The 26070-nt window shown below is 48.9% G+C and overlaps 1 protein-coding gene across 3 annotated transcripts in view; it reads right to left on the reverse strand.

Moving 5' to 3' along the window:
- Positions 1-26070, reverse strand: part of CTTN (cortactin) — a 44517-nt gene that overhangs the window by 9376 nt on the left and 9071 nt on the right. The window contains exons 2-11 of one of the 3 annotated variants that reach the window (XM_027856066.1): positions 21146-21232; positions 20860-20933; positions 18731-18860; positions 14316-14426; positions 7310-7364; positions 5346-5456; positions 4170-4280; positions 3514-3624; positions 2498-2608; positions 377-432 (exon numbers count right to left, since the gene is read on the reverse strand). In XM_027856066.1, the coding sequence (XP_027711867.1) occupies positions 377-432; positions 2498-2608; positions 3514-3624; positions 4170-4280; positions 5346-5456; positions 7310-7364; positions 14316-14426; positions 18731-18860; positions 20860-20933; positions 21146-21232 (957 nt within the window). The remainder of the gene's footprint in view (positions 1-376; positions 433-2497; positions 2609-3513; positions 3625-4169; positions 4281-5345; positions 5457-7309; positions 7365-14315; positions 14427-18730; positions 18861-20859; positions 20934-21145; positions 21233-26070) is intronic. The other 2 variants (XM_027856068.1, XM_027856067.1) reach the window with 2 other exon arrangements.

Raw genomic sequence — 26070 nt, forward strand, 5'->3', positions numbered from 1 at the left:
CAGAGTCGCCCAGCCGGTCAGTGCCTGACGCTGGATTTGGTCTGAGGTCTTCCCGACTCCAAGCCCCAGAGCTCTGTGCACTCTGGTGCCCCCTGGCTGCCACAGTACCCTCTAAAAATGTAGCCACTCAAGGTACAACCCAAAATCACCAAAGGTAAATACAAAAATCCCTTAGGGCAAGGGTTCTAACCTTGGGGGCCACTGACCGGTTTTTGGAAATGTGCAGTCACTGTATTTCAACACACTGAGGCTCCTTCATCATTCCTACGCATCGTTCTGAGGAGCCACCCCGGGCTGCCAGAGGGGCCAGGCCAGGAGGCCTCTAAGCCCAGGGACAAGTGCTCTTCATTCCACAGGGGCACAAGGTGATACTTACTTCGTCCACCCTGTCCTTCTGGAGCCCGTATTTTCCACCAAATCCTTTGGAGTAATCTGAAACAGGGAAGAACGGTGGGTTGGGGTCAGTCTGAGGGGGGGAGTGTTCCCCAGAGGAGGGTACGCACAGAGGTGGGTGGAATGGACAAAGGAAGATGCAGGGGTGCAAGGAAACCCAGATGGAGAAGTGCCACAGATGGGGGGAGCTGTTTTGTGACAGACAGCTCTAGCCCTCCTCCAAACCCTCGGTCCACAGGCAGGTGGGGAACAGAAGGGGCATGCGCATGCCTGGCTCGTGCTGGGAGAGGGGAGGGGAGAAGGGGAAGGGGAGGGGTGGCCGGGGCCAGCAGGATGGCTGATGGAGCCAAAGCAGAGGGCAGGAATGACAGAATGAAGTCTTTCAACAGGCACCACTTCATAGCACGGCCTCTCACTTCACAGCCCTCGTAGCGGACGTGGTTCAGTTTGGGTTTCTGGTGTGTGCTCTGGTATTTGATGAGCGTAAAAAAACCAAGTTTAATGGCATTTTTCTTGATTATTTTTAAGGAAGAAAAAGACCATGTGGGAACTCCACCCACAGAATAACTACGTGGCAGGAACATGTCTGCTTCCAAGTCAAATGTCCATGCAGAATTATTCACCACATAGACCCACGGGTTGAAATCATGCACTCTGGGAGATGGACACAAAGCCCCTTACCTCTCCCGGCCAGGCTGCAGGATTTCTACTACCAGCTATGGGAGAATGAGAGCCTAATATCTGTCCTGCAAAGTTAGGAAGTTACTAGTTTCCAGCCAACTGCTCAGGTCCTAAGCGCTAAGCCTGAATTCCTAATGAAGGGGAAAGACTTCTCCCCAAAGCAGAGAGAACATTTTGCTCTTTGCTACTTACTCAAAACACCCACCACCAATAATGCTGTGAGCTGGGAACGGTTTTTATTTTTATTTTGAAACTCTGCACATAGTTCTTTGAAGGGCAGCTAAGTGTACTGTGCCCTGAATGGAGTTTTCCAAAAGTAAAACGTTTCTCTTCTTGCCCCTCCACAAACAACATCAACAGAACAAAAAGACACCACACGGAACACATATGGCGTACTCCCAGCCCTGTGATCTAAGCGCCAGGCTTTTTCTGGCCTATGTTTGGGGCTTAATCAGAGGCCAGACCACAGCCATCCTCAATGATTGTCTCAGCTCTTGTGAAATCTGCCTGCCAGCCTACAGCGGCAGAACCTAACTCAAATCGGGGCTGACTTTTAAAATACAATGACTGCCAGCCTACAGAGGCAGAACCTAACTCAAAGCGGGGCTGACTTTTAAAATACAACGACAGCAGCCGTCAGATTTCCTGGAGGTTGTTGTTTAGTCATTTTTCAGTCATGTCTCATTCTCCATGACCCCATTTGGGGTTTTCTTGGCAGAGACACTGGAGTGGTTTGCCACTGCCTTCTCTAGTTCATTTTACAGATGAGGAAACTGAGGCAAACAGGGTGAAGTGACTTGCCCAGGGTCACACAGCTGAGAAGTGTCCGAGGCTCAATTTGAACTCAGAAAGATGTGTCTTCCTACTCTAGACCCCGGTCTCTATCCACTGCACCACCCAGCTGCCCATTTCCTGGGGATCCTGCAGGATGCTTTCTCAGATGCAAATTTATCTAAAAAGCACCAAGAGTTGAACTCTGTGACCTTGACTCCCAAAGGACCTTGTCTAAACACAATTTCCTCATGAGTGGCAGCTACGTGAATTGGCAGTGGGGGAGCATCTTCTCTGATCTTTGGGTCTGACAAAGGCTGTGGGGAGGGCGGGCCAGCTCTAGGGTTTGTGATGGTAATTAGAGCATCACCTCCAGGTGAGCCAAGAAAGCCTGCTAATCCCTTGGTTCTGATAGCAACCCCCCAGCACCATAGGGTGTGGAAGCAATGAGGTTCCGAGGCAGCCCTCTGGGGAAGGTTGCGTGGCCCTTCTCCAAAGCCAATCTGGTCTAACTAGCCCGAGACTCCCCCCTCCTTTTCCTCTGGGCTCTGAGGGACAGAGCACCCCTAACAGGCGCTGTCTGTGCAAGGCTGTGCTACAAGTGGGTGCCTGGGAAGGTGAGGAGGAGCCCGAGGCCACGCAGCGACTGTGCCTTGCTGAGATTCGTGCTGCGCCAATTTCTCCTTGTACTCAAACCCCACAGCAGATGGGTCCTGCCTCTCGGTCTGGACCCCGAATTTGCCTCCGAAACCACTCTTATAATCTGAAAATCCACACAGGACAGCAGAGAAGACAACCAAGAGAGGAAAAGACACTTTTAGTTACAGAGACACGGACTGGTGACATAGCAGAGACACCGCTCAGAGAAAGCAAGAGCTTATCTATAGATTGCATTGGAAGGGGAAGATGGAATCCCGGCTTGCAGCCCCACTCTCTGGAGGCTCGGAACATGGGTGCCATGTATGGGGCCAACTCAGATGGCTTAGAGGGCAAAAGGAAAGAAGCAGTCCAAATCCCCAACTTTACAGATGAGGAAACGGAGACCCACAGGAAGTAACTTCCCCCAAGTTTGTGTAAGCATGCCTTCACAGCTGCATTTCTAACATTCCTCCCCAGTGAATACGTCTGTGTGTATGTGAAAGACATGTCACACACACACACACACACACACACACACACACACACACACGTTGTGAGTCATGTACACAGGGATAACATTCACTGAATATATCTACGATTTCTCTTTTGGAAATTACAAGAGGGTTCTGCTCTGTTTTCTTTAAAGAAAAAAAAAACAGGACCCCTCTCCCTAATCCTTTCGGGTAAGAAGCAGAATTATTTCCTTCCCTAAATACGGGGGAAGTTAGGGAGGGACAAGGCAGCCCTTTCCTTTTTCCATTGCTTTGAAGCAGATGCCAATCTCAAATCCTGACTGAGCCCCTTTTCCATCTGTCAAAAATACCCGAGGGAGAGCTGGACCCCCGCGCGAGCTGTTGCGCCCTGAGCGAGCCGAGTTTCTTTGGGACACCAGGAAGCAAAGGGCAGCTTCAAACAAGCAAAGCCAAAAGGCCCCTTTAAACCCCAACCACCCCACTGGAGCACCATTGACCTACAGATGAAGAGTCTTCTCTTGGCCCTGGTGAGAATAGTGGAGGGAGATGGCTGTACCTTTTTGGGATTCGTGGAGTTGAACTTTCTCCTGGTGGTCCCAGCCCAAGGCACACTTGTCTTGTCTGTCTCTCTGCACACCAAACTTGCCTCCAAACCCTTTCACATAGTCTACACACATAATAAAAGGCCACAAGAATCACAGAAGGAACTGGAGAATGGGAAGAAGGCTGAGACCACGCTGCACGGACAGACGGCAGACTGTGGGTCCCCCCTCCCCCACCCAACCGTCCTGGGAAAGGATCTCTGTGCTGGTGAGTGGGTGTCCTCTGGAAGGAAGATCTCCTCCCTTCTTGGGAGGCATCAAGAAAAATCCCCTCTGGCCTCCCTGGCTAGGGTCAATGCTATTCATGGGTCAGACCAACACAGACAGGCCCCTACTGAGGAGAAGCTCCAATCCATGTGACATCAAACACCATTTGTTAGGCCCAGGGTCTCCTCATCAAAAGGACATACACATGCTGCACACTCTCAAGACAAGGCTAGGAAGGTATGGATACTCCTGGGCCGCAATCAGAGCAGGAAAGGCAGAGGGAGCTGTTTACACTTGAATCATATTTGGGGATCTGACGGGTTTTTAAAAAGCCATCTACTGACCCAAGGGCTCATCATGTTAGGGGCAAACAGTCAAGAACACAAGAGAAAACTGGAGAAACCTTTCTGGGACTCGTGCTTCTCTGTTTTGCCCTGATATTCAAAGCCAACAGCACTTTTGTCCACATTGTCCTTATCAACACCATATTTACCACCGAAACCTCGGGAATAATCTAGGAAAAAAGGAGAGAGAAAAGAGTCATTCATGCCATCTAATGCAGTCATTCAAACCCAAAGCCCGAGCTCAAAGCTGTGCATCTTTACTTGTCCTCAGAGCACGAGGCCCCTCCAGGAGCCAACAAACCGCTGAAGGGCACAGGGCTGATGAGTGGAGTTAGCGTGCCCAGCGGGACTGGGCAGTGTTGGTGACAATGGCAGTGGTCACAGCCAATGACCCAACTAGAACAGGAAACAACACGGCGACTCACACAAGGACTGCAAACAATTCCGCTCCGTCTTTTTTTTCCCCCCAAAATATTTCACTTTGCGAAATCTTTTAAAAACTGTCACAAGTCTCTAAGAATCATGGTAGGTCACAGTAGGGAGGGGGAAAATGACTAGCACTGTCCTGATCTCCCTTCCAAACCACCTTGTCTTTAATCCCTTTGTATGTGTTTAACAGTGTGTGTTCCTGTGTCTGCGTATATGCATATGTATGTGTGCACACAGACACACATAAACACTGCATGTTAATGCATTCACTTTATATTTGTGTCGTATGTATTTTAATATGTCCTTGTTGTCTGCTCCATCAGAATGCTAGCTCCTGAGGAGTAGGTACTCTTTGTACGTGTGGCCCGAGAACCTAGCACTGTGCCTGGTAAATAGTAACTGCTTAATAAAAGTGCTTATTGATTGATCAGGAACTCCTACCAATGCAGGTTGGAACCTGCTTTAAGCTTCTAGGCTCAGAGAGCTGCCCAGAGTACTGAGAGGCTAGTGACCTGCTCAGGGTCACACTGCCACTATGGGTCAGATGAAGGACTTGAACCCGGATCTTGGCTTTGGAGTTGGCTCCCCGTCCACCATGTAACACTCTTAAGTCACAGTAAAAAGAGTAAAATAAGTTTCTAGAGTGTAACACGATCACCACCCCTAAAAACGAATCCTTCCCCATGGCCTTTGCAATGATCTAGAGAAAGCAAGTGATTGGAAATGTCATTCCGCCAGTCCTCCAGCCCAAGCGGCCCTTCAACCCCGCTGCCACACCCCCACCGGGATCCACCATGGATACAAACCTTTCTGGGATTCGTGCTTCTCAGTTTTACCCTGGTAATCAAAGCCCACCGCGCTCTTGTCCACCCGGTCAGCCTGCACACCGTATTTACCACCGAAACCACTAGAATAATCTGAGCATGTGGAGACAACAAGCGTGAGAGCAAGCCCAAGTGACAAGGTTATGAGACTGATGAAACAAAGGATTCTGAGAACTTAGCAAATCCAGGATGCCTGGCGGCATGGAGGAGCCCGGCTGCACAGAGCCTGGTGGCATGGGGGAGCCTGGCTGCATGGAAGAGCCTGGCTGCACAGAGCCTGGCAGCATGGAGGAGCCTGGCAGCACAGAGCCTGGCAGCATGGTGGAGCCTGGCTGCATGGAAGAGCCTGGCTGCACAGAGCCTGGTGGCATGGGGGAGCCTGGCAGCACAGAGCCTGGCAGCATGGTGGAGCCTGGCAGCACAGAGCCTGGCAGCATGGTGGAGCCTGGCAGCATGGTGGAGCCTGGCTGCACAGAGCCTGGTGGCATGGGGGAGCCTGGCTGCATGGTGGAGCCTGGCTGCATGGAGGAGCCCGGCTGCACGGAGGAGCCTGGCGGCATGGTGGAGCCTGGCTGCATGGAGGAGCCTGGTGGAATGGTGGAGCCTGGCTGCACAGAGCCTGGTGGCTTGGGGGAGCCTGGCTGCCCAGAGCCTGGCGGCATGGTGGAGCCTGGCAGCATGGTGGAGCCTGGTGGCATGGAAGAGCCTGGCTGCACAGAGCCTGGCAGCATGGTGGAGCCTGGCGGCATGGTGGAGCCTGGCTGCAGAGCCTGGCAGCATGGTGGAGCCTGGCGGCATGAAGGAGCCTGGCAGCACAGAGCCTGGTGGCATGGTGGAGCCCGGCTGCACGTTGGAGCCTGGCCACATGGAGCCTCTGGCTGCGGGGAGCACATGCTGAGTCAGCAGGCAGCTCCTGATGCCCTGGGGCGGGGGAGGGGAGCACCACAGTCCCGGGGCCATGCTGTGCTTCAGCAATGCCAGATTCTCACATGCAGGTTACTTTCGGCACCAGGAGAGAAAGCAGCTGCCTTCAACAGAGCACTGCAATTCAGCCCTTTCCAATCGGGCCGAGGCATTTGCCTGTGTGCACAAATGGAGTTTGGGCACTTTGAAAAAAGAGCAGAAAGCTGCTTTCCTCCCTGAGGGTATGTGAATGTGGGCAGAGTATTTGCAAATGGCCTTGGTGGCCCTCTAGTGGACGCCCCTGAGGAACTCATCACAGGACAAGCAGACCAAAGAGTGTTATTAGAACCTGTGCTTTTAACGAAGGCTGGAGTACCAAGATTTGTGGAAACCAAAACACCTCCAGGAAATTTCTCCTCTTTCATGAGTATGGCTGGTTCAGTGTGTCACAAACTTACAAAGCACTCATCCTCAGAACTCCTAATACCGTCCACCAAACAAAAGGCTTCAAGGGCCTCTGAGAATGAAGGAATCTCTTCTTTTTGGGGGATGGGAGGCAAAGTGGAAGGGAGGAGGCTGCCTTCCTAAAAACTACATCCTAATAAAACACAGTTCTGACCACCTGCTGATGGGCGAGCTAGAACAATTCGAGACCAGTCATATCACAAGAAGGTGCTCATTATTCATTTGTCGGGAAGAAAATGAACTTTTGGCTTACAAGCTGACAAGGCCAATCTTTCATCAGCCCAACACTAAGTCTACAGCGAGGGGCCGGTGGTAGACAATGGCCCAGTGAGGAAGGCTGGAAGTTCTGCCCAGGCTCCAGAGGACAACGGAACTCCCCCCAGGCTGGGAAGGTACATCTAACAAGGATTTGTTATGGCTCTGCCTACCCGGAAGTCCCCGAAATGCAGAAGAATGGTCCGTGACTTTAAGAATGCAGGAACCTCGTGTTTTAAAGGAACCTCGTTTCCCTTTCCCAAATCAGATTGATGGGGGGATTTTTTCCCCTCCTTCCAGCAGGAAATCATCCCCAATCTTACCTTTCTGTGAAGCATGTTTCTCGGTTTTGCCTTGGTATTCAAAACCCACAGCAGACTGTGAAAGACAAAAGAAGTGTACACATCATAAGACTCCAAACCAGTTCCTAAGCTCAGAGTAACTAGCCCCTCACCAAGGACCCACAGTAAGGGGCCCTCTCATCACCTGGAATGCCCCAACCAGTCAGCCAGGAACCCTGGACATCTTCCAGCAAACGGTCTGGCGCAAACCACGTCTGAACAACGAAGTCCACTCACCGCCTCTTCCCTTCGCCTTTTATTTTACCTTTGACAAAGTCATTTTCTCTAGAAGAGGCAGCTGGTACTGGGCGTGAAATCAAGAAGGCTTGAGCTCAAATTCAGCGTCAGACACTTCCCACCTGTGTGACTTTAAGCAAATCACTTAACCTTTGTCTGCCTTGGTTTCCCCAATTCTAAAATGGGGATAATAACAGCACCTACCTCTCAAGGTTGTTTTGAGGAACAAATGAGATAATATTGCACAGTACTTGGCACGTAGTAGGTGCTATATAAATGCTCATTCCTTTCCTTTCCCTTCTTCCACCCCCTAAACAAGAGCTTATGATAGTTATGTAAATTAGCATCAGCCCATCAGACTTGGGAGGCTAAGGCTTCAGAAAGTTCCAAAGGGACAGACACCTTTGTGGTCAAATTTTTTTTTCATATAAATTAGAAAAAAAAAGCATAGGATTTGGAGTTGGAGCGCCCAGGGTCCCAGGCTGGAAAAGACCTCAGAAGCACCGAGGCCAAACGTCTCAATGTATGGATGAGAACAGTACTGAGGTCTAGGAAGGTGACATGACCAAGGTCACACAGGTAGAAAACTTCGGAGGTTGCTTTGAACTTGAGTCCCCTGACTCACGAGTGCGCCACTGTCCATGAATACGGAACGGTCCCCCAGTTGTTGACATCTTCCATTTATTCTGCAATTCCAAGTTTACAGTTGTGTTTTTAAAGGGCACGGACCATTTCCATTTCCTCATATAACCCATCAGAGACTGGGGAGTCCAAATGTAGTGCTTCTGACTCCACAAATGATAAAAAACAAGTCCTTCCGTTTTTTCATTGTATGTAGGCTCTTGTTTCAGCAAGAAATTTCTGTTGTGTGAGATTTCTTTTTTCTCATTTCCTATTCCTATTCACCATTTTAAGAATCATCAATTGAATTTTATCAAAGACCTCCTCCCAGTGCCTTCCTTCTGATTGTTCCTTTCACCTCCTCTGTATCTATCTAATAAGCACACGGTTATTTGTCCCCTTGCTGGAATGGGAGTTCCGTGGGGGCCGGGCCAGTTTTGCTTCCTTGTATTTCCAGCATTTAACACATATTCTGGTGTGTAGGAAGTGTTTAATAATAAATGCTGGTTGACTGACTATTTCTATTGGTTTTGGTTTCTTTGTTTTGAAAATGTATGTGGTGTATTATGTTGATAATTTTTCTGACATTATACCAGCCTGCAATAGCTGGTATAAATTGTATTTGATTTTAACGAAGCATTAAATACACACATATCTTTAGTATTTTTGTATATCTATTCATTTTTAAGCGGTCGATGATTGTCCTGTATAGGACTGTCTTTACCAGGTCAGATAAAAGGTATGCCACAGCACCTATTTCCCCCTATACTTGTGAATGATTTCCTCCACAAAAGTCCTACTCAAGATGCCTCATCCTGCACGGAGGTGACTCAGGGTTCTCGGAGGCTACGCCCAAGAAGGGGAGGCCAGGCAGGTTCTTCCTGAAAGGGCTTCGAGTGTGGGTCCAATGTCAGACTGTGCCTTCCATACTAACCCAATCAAGCAAGGAAAGATTCGTCACTAATGAGGCGACTGCTAAGTTTGGCCACAACGCAGCCAAAATGTCTCCAGCACAGTGACAGACGAGGCTACGTGATGTGGGGAAAAGTTCTGACAGCGACGTTTTCAGCAACTCGGGGGGTGGAAGCGCCACATTTGGGGACCTCAGCAACTGATATGCTTAATGAGGATGTACAAATGGCACCTACAAAAGACACTCACATGAGCAGCTTGACAAGTCTGTCTTGGGTTCATAAGAACCTGAGTGGACAAGGACAGAGTCCATTAAGTCAGACGTCCCCATTTAACAGATGAAACCGCCAAGGCCCAGGGAGCATAAGTGATTATTCCAAGGTCACCTAGGCATTAAGTGTCAGGGTGGGAGTTACACACTCCTGTGCCTCGAGGGCGCTTCAATGCTTTTTTCTTAAAAATTTTTATTTTTCCCAATTATATGTAAAAACAATTTTTAACATTCTTTTTTTAAATTTTGAGTTCCAAATTCTCCCCCACCCCCCTCTCCCCCTTCCTTGAGAAGGAAAGCAATTTGATATAGATTATGCGTGTGCAGTCATGTAAAACATATTTCCATATTAGCCACATTGCGAAAGAAAATACAGACCAAAAAAAAAAAAGTTAAAAAAAATTCTGCTTCACTCTGCACTCAGAATACAACCATTCTCACTCTTGAGGTGGAGAGCATCCTTCATCATGGGTCCTTTAGCACTGCCTCAGATCATTCAGTCTTTTTTCAGTCAATCAGGCCACCTCTCTTACAAGTACTGATGAGAGATTTGCAATATATTTGGAAGTGCTTGCTGGTGTTTACTCACGTCTGACTCTCCATGACCCCATTCAGAGCTTGCTTGGCAGAGATACTGGAGTGGTTAGCCATTTCTTTCTCTAGCTCATTTTATAGATGAGGAAACTGAGGCAAACAAGGCTAAGTGACTTGCCCTGGGTCACACATCTAGTAAGTAAGTGTCTGAGGCCGGGTTTGAACTCACAAAGATGAGTCTTCCTGACTCCAGCCCTGGCACTTGATTCACTGTGGTGCCCCCTAGTGATCCTATTTAGAAGTGGGGAAGATACTAAATGACTGGGGTGGGGGCGGGGAAACAATGTCAATAGTGCTTCTACATCGCTGAGATCTTGACAAGAAGACGTGGGACCTGGCTGGAAAGCTGGACCCAAAGAATAAATCTATTCTACTTAATTCTGCTATTTTCTTTCTCTCCTTATCCCAAAGAATTGGTCTGGTCACATGTTGATACGAAGAATTCTGATTATCTTTTTATCAACTGTAAATAAGTAGGCAAACAGGCACAAAGTAAACACAAGTGAATGTGAAAGGGCATCAGGAGAAGCAGCAGCCACCTGCCACGTCATCCACAGCAAGCGGTTCTGGGACTGAGCTTTGAAGAAGGCAAGAGGCAAGAATGAGAAGGGAGAGCACACCAAGCATGCAGGACAGCCTGGGCAAAGGCCCGGAGATGGGAGAGGGAGTTGTTGAGGGATGGGTGGAGGGTAGGCCATTTTGGCTGGATCACAGCATAGGCAAAGGAGAGACGTGTGCAGGCTGTCTGGAGATGAGGGCAAGAAGCGCACTGAGACAAGCCCAACAGAGGAGCTTTAATTAAATGGTACTGTTTGTTTTTCTGCTTCCTTCATTAACCCCATTATTCCTAGATTTTTTTGTTCCCACAGAGAGCTTAGGCTTTTTCTCGGGTTGATGCTTACTTCTAATTCTGTTACACTGATTTGAAAATGCAGCATGCATAATTTCCATCTTTTCAGGTTTCAAAGGTCTCCTGGGACTAGCTCGGCTGACGGGTCCAAGCACACTGGACAGTAACACCGTGCACCTCGCACTCGCTTCTCTCCAAAGGAAGCTGCTGGACCGGGGGCTCGTTCCAGCTCTGCTCCTGTGCGCAGGCCACCTCATCACCTGCTTGTGGAAATCCACAGACTCGCCAGCATCCCTGTACAACAGCACTTCTTCCTTCCTTCCTTCTGGAAACCTCAAGAGCTTTTGCACTTTCTTTCCTTACCTTTATTCCAAAATTCAACAGTCTGTGCACTGGTGAACTCTAGGTAGGATTTCTTCACACAGCTTTGTTTTCTAGGGATCACTGACTCATCGGGTCCGTGACAGGAGGCTTTGGTCTTGTGCGGTGTCTTTGGGAATTCCAGGTGACTCAAAGTGCAGTCCTTGCTCTGACAATCCCAATCAATTACGCTGCCTACACATCAGTTAGCTGCTCTAAGCTCCGCTGTATTCTGAGCATGCTTTCGGCTTTATTTTCATTACCTTACAGATCTGTCCTCAGTCGAATTTATTCTGTTATTTCTTGTGTCCACTGAGATTTTGACTTTTAGTTCTTCTGTCTTGGAAGTCTCCCTGACTGGCCCATGATTCCTCTTGGTGTCTCTGGAGTCTTCTTTTCACACATTTATTATCTATGAGATTTACTTCACCCTTTGGTAAAAGCTTTGTGACTGGCACTATTACTTCTCAAGCCACTTGTCCCAGCGATCTTTTGACAAAGAATTCTTTTATGTGCCATTTTGTTTGTGGATTTACTTATTCTTTCAGGTCCAGAGTGACGCCAGCAAAAAGGGGCAGCCGGGGAGGGGGGAGTCATGAAGAGCTGTGGCCAGATAGAAGATTTTCTATTTGATCCCACGGCTAGTAGGGAGCCACGGGATTTCTTAAATAGAGAGAGGATATGGTCAGATGTGGGCTTTAGGAAGACCAATTTCACAGCTGAATGGAGGATGGACAGGATCGAGGAGAGAACTGAGGCAGGCAGACCCCCAGAGCATTGCAATAGTCGAAATGTGAGGTGATGAGGGCCTGCGGGGGAAGTGAGGGGAGTGTCAGAGGAGAGAAGTGGGTGTAACCGAAAGAAATGGTAGGATCTGGCAAGACTGGACATGTGGGGTACCGAGTACAAGTGAGAAATCAAGGATGACACTGAGCTTGACTGGGAGGTTGGCAGTGCCCTCGACAATAACAGGGATGTCTGAAAGGATGGAGAGACTGGGGGGAAAGACAACGAGTTCAGTTTTAGACACGTCGAGCGTAAGATGTCTACGGAACATCTAGTCTGAGAAGCGCGAAAAGCAGTTGGAGATGCAAGACTGGAGGTCAGGAGAGAGGTCAGAGCTAGATAAATAAATCTGAGAATCATCTTCATAGAGATGACGTTTGAATCCATGGGAGCAGATGAGCTATCCAAGCAAACTAGTATAGAGAGAGAAAGGGCCAAGGTCAGAGCCTTGGGGCATCTCCATTGTGTGTGGGCATGACATGGATGAAGATCCAGCAAAGATCTGTTCAGACAGGTAGGAGGAGGAGAACCAGGAGGCAACAGTGCCATGAGAACCTGGAGAGAAGAGAGCACCAAGGAAAAACTTATCAGAAAGATGAAGACTGAGTAAAGGCCGTTCAGTCTGGTGAGTAGGAGACAGATCAGTGGAAACTTTGGAGAGGGCACTTTCAGTTGAATACTAAGCTTGGAAGCCAGATCGTTGAGAGTTAAGAAGGTGAGGAGAGGAAGTGGAGCCACCTGTCACAGACAACCTCCTCAAAGAGTTTGGTCATGAAAGAGAGGAGAGATACGGGACAAAACCAATGGGGATGAATGTTCACGTGAGAGTGTTTTGCAAATGGGGAATACATTAGTATGTTTGTAATCTGGAGGGAAGCAGCCAGTAGCCAGGGAGTTACTGAAGATAAGCGAGAGGGAAGGCACGCTGCCACAGGTGATGGGATAGGGTCGCTTTTGCACGTAGAGGACTTTGCCTTAGCAAGGAGCAGGGCTACTCATTAGTGAGGCAGGGATGAAGGAGAAGAGAGTGGCGGAAGGCATCTGGGTGAAGGGAGATAAGGAGAGGAAGGAAATACGGAGCTCCCAAAGGATGGTCTCAATTTTTTCAGGAAAATATGAGGCAAGGTTTGTCAGCCAAGAGGGTGGAGGAGGGGGAGCTACAGGTTTGAGAAGGGATTAAAAGGTTTGGAAAAGCCACCGAGGAGAGTGGGACATCGAGTCTATTAGGGAGGTATATTTAAAGGATTGCCTTGCTGCAGTGAGAGCCCAGTGTGACATATCCAGTCAACATGGTTTCATGGTTTTCTCCAACAGCTGAGCAGCACAGGTGCAGGAGCAAAGGTGGCAGATGCTAGTAGATGCTTCCAAGGCTGAAGCTTGGAAGGCAGAGCAAGATCTTTGATAAGGGGCCTAGTGACTCCAGAGAAGAGGATAGTGTAGCATTGAACCGGTTCGCCAAGGGGTAGAGATCAATCAATCAACATTTATGAAGAGCCTACTATGCACCAGGCGCCAAAGGAGAAGGTGGCTAGTGCAGGAGGATGGCCCTGAACTGAGGGGTCAAGAGATCGGAGGTCACTGAGGACAAAGAGTAAACTGGCAGTAGTGAGGCAGAGGGAGGGGTGGTGATTAGCCAGGAATAGCAGAGTTTATGGTCATGAAGTAGCATGCCTTCTCCTGAGCACCATGCTTCCAGCAAATTCAATTTGGCAATCTTACAAGATGTTCCAAAATATTCAAAACCAAGAGCATTGAACCTGCAGTCAGAGGGTCTGGGTTCAAATGCCAGCTCATCCCTTACCACCGATGGGACCCTGGGCAAGGCAATAATTCTCTGGCCTGCTGCTTCCTCAGCTGTCAAAGGGTGGTGGAGGCAGGGAGTGAGAGGGAGGGTGGGCTTGCAGACCTCTAAGGTCCTTCCCTCATTGAAATCCGTGAGTCTATGATTGTGGTGGTTGTTCAGTTTCAGCCGTGTCTGAATCTCTGTGACCCCACTGGGGGTTTTCTTAGAAAGATAATGGAGCGGTTTGCCATTTCCTTCTCCAGCTCATTTTACAAATGAGAAAACTGAGGCAAACAGGGTGAAGTGACTTGTCCAGGGTCATAAGAGCTAGGAAGTGTCTGAGGCTGAATTTGAAATCAGGTCTTCCTGATTCCAGGCCCAGTGCTCTATACACTACACCACCTAGCTGCTGAGAGATCACACAAATCCTGGGCAGAAATATAATTTTTCTAAAAGATTTCCCCCAGCACCTGGGCCAGGAGTTTCTAGTCCAAGCCTGTTCACTGAAACACCAGCCCTCCTGAGCCCCATAACATCCTTGGCCACAGAAGGAAGGGTCAGCTCCATCACTTACCTGATCAACTCGATCCAGCTGTACCCCAAATTTGCCACCAAAGCCTCTCACAGAATCAACCTGAGAGCAGTGTTTGGAAAGCTTGGACTGGTATTCGTGGCCAACGGCAGACTGGAAGAGAGTTTTTAAAAGACCAGTTACACAGCTGATGAGCAGACCTTCTATTACTTTATCACTCGAGGCATACGAAAGCAACATGAAGCTCTTGGCCTAGGAAAAAAGCAGGGTGGCGGGGTGGGGGTGGGGGTGGGGCTTGATTTTTGTTCCAAAAGGATTCACAGCAGAGGCACGCGCTTTCTCAGGCCATTAGATGGTCTGGCTGTTTAACGTTCAGTGAACATGGAAACTACGGTCATTTTCACTGCCTACAAAGCTTGGCCCCCAGCCACGCTGCGACCAGCATCGGGAGCACAGAATGAGCCTTCCTGTGGACGGGACACTGGCTTTGGGCTTTTTGTCTTTGTCCAGACCACAGTGATTAAAGTTGCTATGGTAACTGCTGGGGACGAAGCTCCTCTCCCGAGGTGGGGCAGAGCCGTCTTTGCGACTGTTTCACATTGTCTGGGCACTCACTCAAGGTCACACAGCCAGGATGTTCAGAGGCAAGATCTGCTTCCCCAGCTTCCTAACTCTCAGGTTTTCCATCTACGCACTACACCAGGCTGCCTCTCTGTGCCATTTAATGAGCTAAGGCCTTTCTAATGGAAATGCTCACATAAACCCATATGTTTGATTTGCATTTCTGTCACATACACTATGGACATGAATACATCATAAGGCATACCCTCAAAGACAAGAAAACCCCAAAACACATCAATTCAGAATTTGAGTTTCTCCACTGGCAACAACCCTGGTGATGCCTGGAGTCTCCCATCAGTTGGAGAGTTGGTCTTAATAGTATTAGCCTGTAACAAAAGACAGACGAGAGGGTAGAATTCGGAGGCAACCTGGCCCCAAGGGGAGAGGCTTGGTGAGTAAGGAGACATGGGTCGGATCCCAGCTCTGGCATCACAGCTGTGGGACCTTGGGGAAGGTACAACCGCTTCATGCCTCAGTTTCCTCATTTGTAAAACTTATGTCACAACGGTATGGTGAGAGCATCTTTTAAGACTTAAAGTGCCTTATAAACGTTACTGACAATGTCCAGGGGCCTGTCCACTATTTTACACAGGAAGATTTTCAAACTAATATTACATCATACTCTTGCTTATATCATAAACCTTGGTAGAATGAGTGCTGAGTTCTGAACGTTTTCTAGACACTTACGAAGGGTTGGTGGCTGGAACTTAAGCCCAGCTGCAATTCTCCCCATTCCTACCAGACACTTCCTTTCCCCCCCAGAAATTCTTGAGCCCCTTGCTCATGGCTTCCTAAGTATCAAAGGCATCCCCCGCAATGGGCATTTGGAGCAGAACTCACTCTGCTCCGCAGTTTGACTAGACACGAGCTCCCTCAAGTGAGCAAAGCTCCCAGGCACCCCAGTGAGCTTCCAAAGCCGCTGCTACTGCCTTAGAAACATTGGATGACCCGGGACTCCCCAGTCATCTGATGCAGCGGCAGGAGCCAGTCTTGGCTCTGCCCTGCTGTGGGTGCCCTGAGCGTCCACGGCCCTGGACTACAGCGGCATGACCTTTCCGAGGCTCAGTTTCCTTCTCTGTAAAATGAGGGAATTAGACTATGTGAATTTGAAGGCCCTTGCCAACTCTTGAGCTCTGAAGAGTGTAGCAGCCAAACTGTGACGGGCTCCCTATCAGCTCCCTCCTCACCAAAGCGGAGATGGAGGAAACTCCTACTTGCCAGAGGCACCCCATTTCCTGTCAGCTTGGACCTCATCCAGCCCATGTCCTTCCTAGTCACTTAAAGCATGCAGTGAGAGATCTGTGGGACTCAGCCACTGTGTGGGTGTCTGGCTTAACTACCATGCTTCTTGGTGATGAGAGGGTTTGATTCGGGACACAGGGAAGGGGACAGTCACTGGCAGTGACAGTGATGCTAGGGTAGTTTGCTTTTTCTTTTGCGTTTTGGGGTGTTTTTTTGAGAATCGACAAAACATTTCAAGAAAGGGAGAAAACCGTCCCAGTTAGGCAGACCGCCTTGGCTTCCCCTGTTGCCCATTTCTTCCCGGCTCCTCCCCGGATCCTGCTGTGACCTCAGCAAGGAGCCTTCCTGACTCCTGGGTGCATGTTACCCCCTCCTTCCACATTCTTCATTTCTTGGGGTAGACGCATTTCTAGCAGAGGGGGGAGGGAACCAGTCAGGACGGGACAGGCTCTTCGTGTTCTTTTAATTTTTCACATTAAAGGGCGTGTCCCATCGGCAGAAGTTTTTGCAAAATGGGTTCACATACTCTACAAATGTCAGTTTTTGGTCCCAGCCCTGCCCTATCTGCTCTGGGGCAGAGGGAAGTGGAGAAAGGGAAAGAGAAAACCAAAAACTGACCTCGCCCCCCCTGCACATCATAATGACCCAGCCTGGCTGGCTTATAAACGCAAAAAGTAACTCCTAAACCCAGCCTACCCGAATAACCCTAGTAACCAGTGGTGTAAGGGAAAGACCCGGAGAATCCAGCCACTCTGCACCCCACCCCTAGCAGCGGGCAGGTTGTATCCAATACAAGAAACCCTCTGAGCCACAACCTCCCCATGGGCCCTCGTGGCTTCCGTTGTGGGTCACGGCCACCCTTACACTAGTGATTAAAGACAAAAGGCCCCCAAAGGGCACCATCAATAAGACCACAACCCCCACCCTGGCCACGGCTGGCTCCCTAATGAACATCGTCTGGCTGAGCTTCGGGGCCCCTCGATGCTCCCCCGGCCCCTCCTCTCGCTCAAGCCTGAAGAAAGGAGCTAACATTCTCCGGTCAGATTTGTGTAGACAGTGGAAACAGTGGCTGCCCCGAACATGGATCACTGGAGCTAGTGATGGAGTTCAGCAGCAGGCACGTCTTCGGTTCTTCTCCTACTACGATGTCTCCAACTACACGCTAAACCTCCCCCGGCTCTACTTGATCCCAAGGCATTTGACGTTTGTGCGTGGCGGGAAACAGTTCTTGAGCTGGTGAAACCCCAAACCCAGCTCATCGAGATGGGGCTGGCCCTCCCTTCTCCCCTTTCTCCACAAGGGAGAACAGTCCTTACCACTTCCCTTAACTTTGCTCCCACACAGCTCCCGGAGGCAGAGAGATAAATGACAAAGGTCATTCTCTCTTGTCTGTTGGTGGCTGTTGTGCCAATTCTCAGTTCCGTGACTAATTTAGGACAGACGTCTTTATTTGGAACCACCCATTTCCACAGACTATAAGCCAGGTATGATGCCCCCCCCATGACCGCAATGTCATCCCATCGCCCAAGTCAAATGTCTAAACCAACCTATACACAAGGCAAAAAGAAAAGTCAACCTCCAAAAGAGCCAGTTCATCAGCTGATCCTTTAGCCTCCATCCAGGGCAGGAGGACAGGCAGGCATCAAGGGCCCAAGTGACAGAGTGCCCAAGAAGCCCCAGACACCAGTCAACTCTAAGGTCTGTCAACAAGGCAGAGAACGACCATGCTACCAGAACAACAAACCTGTTGTTTCCCACGCCTGCCCCTCAAGAACAAACCACCACAGGGTCTAAAATTAGCTGGGAGGAAAGAGGCAGAGGACTGTCAAAAGAAACAGACGGGAGCTGACGTGGTTAAGCCAAAGGCTTCCCTTAGCTTTTGCTAAAAGCTAGAGACGATCGCTTGAATGGGGATCTGCCCACAAGCTTTTAAAAATAGTTATTTCAACCTCAGCCTCTCAGTATAGATTCAACCTATAACAGGCTATACCTTCAGTCTTTTAAGTTTACTTAAGATTTGAAGAAACTTTGCTGGACTTTGGGCCGAATCTGGCAAGCGCCCCATCCACACGGTGGTCTGGACTTTGTGTATTTCAGGCTGGCGGCCAGGGCAGGCAAGACCGGCTACTTCTGCCAACCCCGGCTGAAGCCCTGGCCCACGCACAGGGTTAATACCGGACCCTCATCCCTCCCCTCATGTCCTTTGTAATCTGGTGTATTTCACCGGAGATATTTGGAACTGTATCTGAGAAGGGATCAATAGGGTTCACCTATGGCCTGCCAAGAAGGTCCAGGACACCACAAGGGTTAAGAACCCTTGTTGGAGACCACGTCAAAGATCCCAGTCTGCCCCAGCCATGAACGGGATTAGCTGCAACATGGATTTCGATGTCATTTGGGGTAAATAAATGAGAGCCCTACAATCAAATTCCAATTCTGGAGAGTCAAGTTTTTCTAGGTTGACCTCTCATCCATTCGGATCATTCTCATCCAGAGTTTTCAGCTGCTCGGGTAGAGGCAACGGGAGCCACCCCCTGGTCAAACACTGCCATTTTACATAGGGCTTTGGCTGAACCGGGCACCTTTAAACTTACTTTATCCATTCTGTCCTGCTCGACACCAAATTTTCCTCCATAGCCATGGGATGCTTTGGGTCCTGTCTCAAGTTCCTTCTCCTTGAGGGTCTGATGTTCTTGAAAAACATTCTCTCTTAGCTTGTGTATGCTGAAATAAAAGGGGGAGAATTCACATACCTCTGGAACAGAGCAAAACATTTCTCCCAGTTTTCCCTTCCCCCCAGACGAAGGATGTAGTCCAACCTCTCAGTCTCCTGGCTCACAGGGTTCCCATATCTCCAGCTTCCACGAGTCCCCCACCTCGTACTGTGAGGTCAACTATTAAAGTCTGCACCTATCTCAGGCATCTCAAAGGTCCAGTGACACTGATGGAAAGCAGGTCCACTTCTTGTAGGGAAAGTGAGACCATGGAGAGAAAAATGTATGGACCTAAAAACTGATGCCTCTTTCCCATCCTAGGGGACAAAAGATTTCTCTATTTGTTCACATGCCTGACTCTGGATTATAGCAGTGTACCTGCAGACTTGTGGCTAAGGGTAAGAGAGAAGAATGAGGAAGTCTATGGAACCAACTGGCCATGGTCCAGCAACCCTGTGCATTCCCATCATTCACAGAAAACCCACGTCATAAACCAGACTGTGCAGAACATGCTAGAGCCAGGGAGCCCTCAAACAGTGGGCGCACTCTTTGACTGAACTAACCAATCCAATCCAATCCACATTCATTAAAAATGGCACTGTGCTTGGCCTCATTATGTGTTCAATCCCTGAAATGGAAGTGGAAAGGAAAATCATTTTCCCCCCCAAGTTTTCACAAATAAAAAAAAGTTTCCTGATGCCCCATCCTGCCCCCAGCCCCAAATACCTCATAATGCACTCTATCTAAGGAGTCCAAGGCGGAACAGGCTCCCTGAAGGTTCTATACTACGGACCTTCACTCCACTAATTCCCATTTTCTAAAGTAACTCAACGCCACGTAGGGCTGAGAGAAAGAAAAATACGAATGATCTGACCAAATGAGAAACTGGCCTGAATCCACTGAAGAAGCCCGAGCTGGCCCCTGCTAGAGTCCCAGGGCAGCTGCCTTGGGAGGCTTCACAGCAGGTCCACGGAGGTGGGCTTGAAGACATGCTAGAGTCGGGATCCAGGTGGGGAGGGTCCTGGAGGGGGTGACTAACAGGCTTTTGGGACAAGAGTCCTTGCCACCAGGAGGCCAGCTCTGCCCCTGGCTGTGCTCCAGGAAAAACATCCACTTGATAGTATGGGTCCTGGAATCAAGACACCCACTTCCCAGGGGCCTCCTTCCTTGGGTGAGTCTCTCCTCAGAACCTCCCCATGAGGAAGTGCCAACACCCAGCCTGGGTGCTACAGCTCCTGACTCTCAGGACTCCTTCCCCCAACTCCAACCCCCTCCTCTGGGCTCTTCTCCATTAGAATGGAAACTCCTTGAGGGCAGGCAGGGCCAGTTTTCTTTCTACTTGTATTTGCATGCCAGGAACACAGTAGCTATTTAATAAATGCTTTATCTAATCTAATCTAATCTAACAGGATCCTTACTCTTGGAAAAAGTGAGAATTTAGGCTTTGGATGTTTCACGCAAACAGGTTTGGAATTGAAGTGTTTGGCTTTTATTAAGGACCTGGTTTCCTGACCTTCTCTAAAAAAAAGACAAGTCACCTCGGCAGCTGAATGACAAATGGTGGCACATGTAAGTCTGTTTTCTGACCTTCAGAGTTCCATCCAGGCACATGGGACCAAGGCCCGGGCTCCACCCACTGAGGGGGGCTTGGCCAAGGAACTTGGCTATCTCTCAGGACACAAAGGGTCAAGGTCCCACTGGGTCCGCGGGACAAAGCCATCCCTTAGACTTTCACCTCCTCCTGGGGAAGGCCAGGCAAGCTGGCAGAGGCAAGAAATGGGGGCTCGACAAGGAAACGCCCTAGACACACAGCCGCACACCAGGGCTCACCGGGGACAGCCCTATCCCAACACCAGTTTCTGGGGTATAGTTTGTGCTGCACACAGGGGATTAATGATTAAGCCAGGCCACTGAAGCATAAGCCTGAGACTGCCGGGCCCCAGCTTCTCTGGCTTGTTCCCATTCCTCAGCATGGTCAAAACAGAAGCAGAGAGCCCCCCTCCCCTTACTTGATGTGCTCCTGGTGCCCGGACCCCTTCACCGTCTTGGCTCCCCATCTCTGCTCCTTCTCGCTGACGTCATTCTGCAAAGAAATAAACAAGAAGAGGTGAAATCTCAGCAGCCTTTTCATAACATATATATATAGAGAGAGAGAGAGAGAATATATGTGCATATATATACATATATATAATATATACATACACACACACACAACACACATACACATTTTTTTAAAAATTGGGGACACATAAATTTAAGGAAAAATAAGAAAATGAATAAGCTGGAAAATCCTACCACAAAATCGGGGTCAGTTTCCCAGTCATCGGCACCCTCATCCTCCTTGCTGACAGATATAGAATGTCCCGCTGACGCTTTCCACATCTGAAAGATCACACACCAGCTCGTTAGGGCAATTGGGAAGTGGAGGCCCATGCCTGAAGCAAACCTGACTTTGGACAAAAGCCATTCCCACAGTCACATGAAGGCTGAATTATACACAGTGGGGCCAATTCTACAAAATCTCCATTCCCCCCACTTGGGATTTACGCTGACAACTCCTACTGCTCGTGACAACGATGATGATGACAGCTGACATGAGGGTGTTCCTTCCAGGGGCCTAAAGCTCTCACAACAACTCTGGGATGTAGATGCTACAAGCAGTGACAAATGAAGAAACAGGCTGAGATGAAGCAGCTAGACCAGGGAGGGTCACACGGCTAGTTGGCCAACATCTGAGGGAGGATTAAAACTCAGATCCCCCTAACTCCAAGCCCAAAACCCCACCCACTGTGCTTCCTGGCTGCCTCAAATTGGGACTGCAGCTGAAAACTAGTTCTTTGTCTCCTGGCCTCATACAGATGCTAGGGATGCTAGGAAGAATCTCTGGCTTCATTTCAAGGGAGAATGAACACGGGCGCACTTATGTCATCATTAGTACACACCCTAAATTTCTCAGCGGAACCTAGGCCAGGGTTCAGATGAGTCAGATCCTGGAGTTGTTTCCTAGTGAAGAGGAATCACTGTTCCTGATCCTGGGCTGTCCTGGGACACTCAGGTGAGATCACATCCAATCAGGATCCCCACTCATGGAGCACAAAGGACCCAGAAGTGCTGGCCCTCCGTGGTCTCCATTCAACAGAGAATGGCAGTGAGGCATGGAGGGGGAGGGGCTGGCCCGTGGGGCTCGAAGGCAGGAAAGGTGATTCTCCTGCAGCCCAGCCAGGGTCTTTCCAAGGCTCCACTGTCCCGCACTCTCATCTCTAAGTACAGGAAGTGCTCCAGAAAGCCCAGCAGCACGTTATCCTTTGGGAGGAACATGTCCTAGATAAGATACCTCATTCACTTGTGAGCAGACACTCCTCAAGATTGTACGACTAAAGGCTTTTGTTGCCTATTTACAAAAAAAAGAAAACCCCAGCGTCAGCAGAATGATGTTTAAAGACTCTTCACGAGGCACAGCCTCACCACTAAGTCTCCCCTGAAAAACCACAATTTATGAGGCAGAATAAGAAAGGAACTTAACCTTCTTTCTGCAAAACCACTGAAAAAAGCTGACAGAATGGAAAGCAATTTACAATTGGTCTGATTTAAGTTCACTCGTTCGGGTGTCTGCCGCTGGGTCCTTTACTTCCGCCCCCAAGGCCCCTGGCACGCCAGCCGAGTTCTCAGGCCTGACACATGCTCCCAAAGGACCTACTATGTGGCCCGTCCAGCCTGCCCACCCTATCCATGCACAGGTCCAAGTCCAAGCAGGGCACCAAAGGGAAATCAAGGACCAGACTTTCACACTTAAGAACAGCAGCTGATGCCAGGCTGGTCAGGGGAGGCAATCAGGAATTGGCCCAAAGCCACAGCAAGGGGATTTTCAACCACTCCCTCATGGCAGCCAGCTTCCCAACAAGATTTCAAAGAGAGCTTCCAGCTGGGGGGTCCCAAGTCTTTGGGATTTTCCTATGAATTCCCAACACAGTGTTTGGTGCATATCACGGAGACTCAAATGGAGCATAGATCAATGCAGACAGCCACCCATTCCTGACTGCCCACCCTGTCAAAAGTTCACCCTTGGGCTCCACCCAAAGGGCTCTCAGCCCTTCCTTGCTCTCCAAACACTGGCACTAAATAAGTGCTTAATAAGTATTTGTTGACTGGACACAGAAATCACTTCATCCAATATGGAACTGAAGGGAGCTGGGGTCCACATCACCTCTCAAAAACAAAATAAAACAAAACACCAAAAGAGAAAGAGCTATACACAAGAATATAAAACTAACCACAATTTTTAAAATGAGAAAAGCAAAGACAACCAAAAATACAACTAAAGTTCTACCCTATTTCGTTCAATTAATACCTACAGAGTGCCTACTATGTGCCAGGCATTATGCTAAGCCCAGCAGATACGAAGACACAAACTAGTCAGTCGGTGCCTTCCAGGGTTTATATTCAAGAAGAACAAAACAATATAAAATAATTTCAACAGCGAGGGAGTCATAATAACTGGGAGAATGGAAGAGGCACCCCCTCCTACCTGGCCCCCGCCCTGTCTCCCATTGTGCTTTGAAGGAATCTGGGCAGGGATGAAGAGAGAAGGAGAGGTGGGGGTGGCAGCATATATGGAAACTTGGAGTCACAAAAACCTGGGTTCAAATCCTGCCTCAGATTTACTAACTGGTTTAAGACACTTAAATTCTCTGAGCCTCAGTTTCCTCCTCTACAAAGTAAGGGGTTTGGATTCAATGACCTTAAAGGTCCCTTCCTACTCTAAAGTTATGATACTACCAATTCTGGGCACGGGAGTGAGCGGCAGGAGTAGAAAGTCTCATTTGCGAGCTGGCAAAGAAATTTGGCCGGGCTGGAGAGGGTGTGAAGGGTAATAACATCCTGGCTCTGCCTCCTTCTACCTAAAGGACCATAGTCCATTGCCTTCCCCTCTCTGGCCCTCAGCTTCCTTACCTCTAAGGTCCCTACAAACTCAAAATCTCTGATGCAAAGATTGTTAAAGGAGTAGGGTGACATGAGAGAGCTGGCTTGGTAATAAACAGGTCTACCATGTTTTCAGAATAAAGCTACCAAAAATACTACGGAGCAACTGAGTCAGGGAAGATATCAGAAACTACAGAGATGGAAAAAGCAGGCACACAAGAGATTCCTAGTGATGTCTTTAGATGGATAAGGGCCACATTCAAAGACAAGACAAAACAAGACAAAAACTAAAAGAGTAGAAAAATCAGACAAGAAAGGAGGAGAGAGAGGGCAGCTAAGTGGCGCAGTGAATAGAGCACGGACCCTGGAGTCAGGGGGACCTGAGTTCAAATGCAGCCTCAGACACATAACACTTACTAGCTGTGTGACCCTGGTCAAGTCACTTAACCCCATTATTACCTAGCCAAAAAAAAAAAAGAAAGAAAAAGAAAGAAAGGAGAGGAGAAGGGAAGAGGGGAGAAGATGGAATGGGGAGGAGAGGAGAGGATGGGAGGGGAAGGGGAGGAGGAGAGGAGAAGGGAGGAGGGAAGGGAAAGAGAAAGATTCATGAAGAAATAGTCAACTGGAAAACACCACTTAAAATTTTCAAAAAATCAATAGATGCCATGAAGAGCAGAATTTCTACTGTGGAAAATTAAATTGCTCCAAATTCGAAGCAGCTGGAAACATCGTTTCAAAAAAGAATCACCGATTTATCCAAACTATTGGCAAACTCAGAGACCCAAACAACCAAGTGAGGTGCTACTATGACTGTTTATTCATGTTTACTGACATCTCAGAGAATTCAAAAACTCCAAAGAACAGAGACACCACATCCAGAAAATTATTTACAAAAATAATAATAATAATAATAATAAACCCATCCATATCATCAGCAAAAACAACCAGCAAGACACAGGGAGAAACCACTGAGTCCTGTTTTTCCCAAACTGGGCTGAGCCCAGAAAACCACGGGGTTTCCAAGTAAGGATTGGCCCAATCCTTGCTGGACTCGAGGGACCTGGAATAACGCTAGGATCCAACTAGGTCAGAGAAATCAAGGCCCCAAATAAATGAAAACAAAGCACTTCTTATGCTGAAAAATTACTGTGTAGCAACTGTATTTTCAAAGGATGATATTGCCAGGGCTCCAGTGTTCTCCTGGCAGCTTGGTGCAGCGATCAGAGTGAAGAAATTGGAAGCAGGAAGACTTGGGTTCATATCCTGACACTCGCTGGTTGTGGGCCCATGGACAAGTAGCTTCACTTTCCTGGGTCTCAGTTTCCTCATCTGTAAAGTGTAGGGTTGGACTGATGCCCTGCAGGTGAATGCCGGGTCTAGCCCATCATTTCAAGAGGCCGGCCAGGGTGTCCATGCTCACTTCCCTCCCCTCTCTAGAGGCTTCCCCACCCCCTTTTCAGCCCCCTTCTCTCCTGCTCCCCTACTAGAATGGAATACCAGCTTTCTGAACATAGGGACACTCTTTTTTACTCGTATCTATACCCCCAGAGCTATGCACCTCTCTTGCTGCATCTATGACCTTAGGACAAATTTCTGAAGAAGCAATTTGGTGCAGTAGATAGTGCTGGAGGAGTCAGGAAGACCTGAGTTCAAATCCCACCTCAAACACTTCCCAATTGTATGACCTTAGGCAAGGCCTTTCACCTGAGGATTGTTCAATCCTTCCAGGATTGTTGTGAAGACCAAATGAGAGAATGCATATAAAGTGTTCTGCAAACCTTGACGAGTTGTATAAATTCGAGGTAATACTATGACCTTCTCCAAAGAAAGGGAACGGGGAAGGCCAAAAGCTCCAGTGACCGACAAACCTTTGTTCCTAGCAGGGGATGATGGACTTCACACAGGAGTCTGCCCCAAACACTTATGTAACCCGCCAGGAAATGTGTAGGCATCTGGAAACGAAGCCGCTTGCAAGAAAGCCAAGAGGGAGCACTCAGGACACAGCCGCCCTGCACAGGCACCAACAACTAATGCTCTGACAGGTCCTTTGTAAGCTATCACTGAACCATGCTGGTGAGCTGGCATCCTCCCATCTTTGTAACCAGGTCACTAAGTCCAAACAGAGACCAGCAAGTCCCTCCACTGGGCAGAACCATGGAAGCTTACCTGATGCTCAGAGCCCAGATAAATGGAAATAAAGCGTTGAGCAGCAGCCTAGGAACGCCCTCCCCTCCTCCTGCCCCCCATCTAAAACACACACACACACACACACACACACACACACACACACACACACACAC

The sequence above is a fragment of the Vombatus ursinus genome, unplaced genomic scaffold (assembly GCF_900497805.2).
Source record: "Vombatus ursinus unplaced genomic scaffold, bare-nosed wombat genome assembly UNPS02011369.1, whole genome shotgun sequence".
NCBI classification, from domain to species: Eukaryota; Metazoa; Chordata; class Mammalia; order Diprotodontia; family Vombatidae; genus Vombatus; species Vombatus ursinus.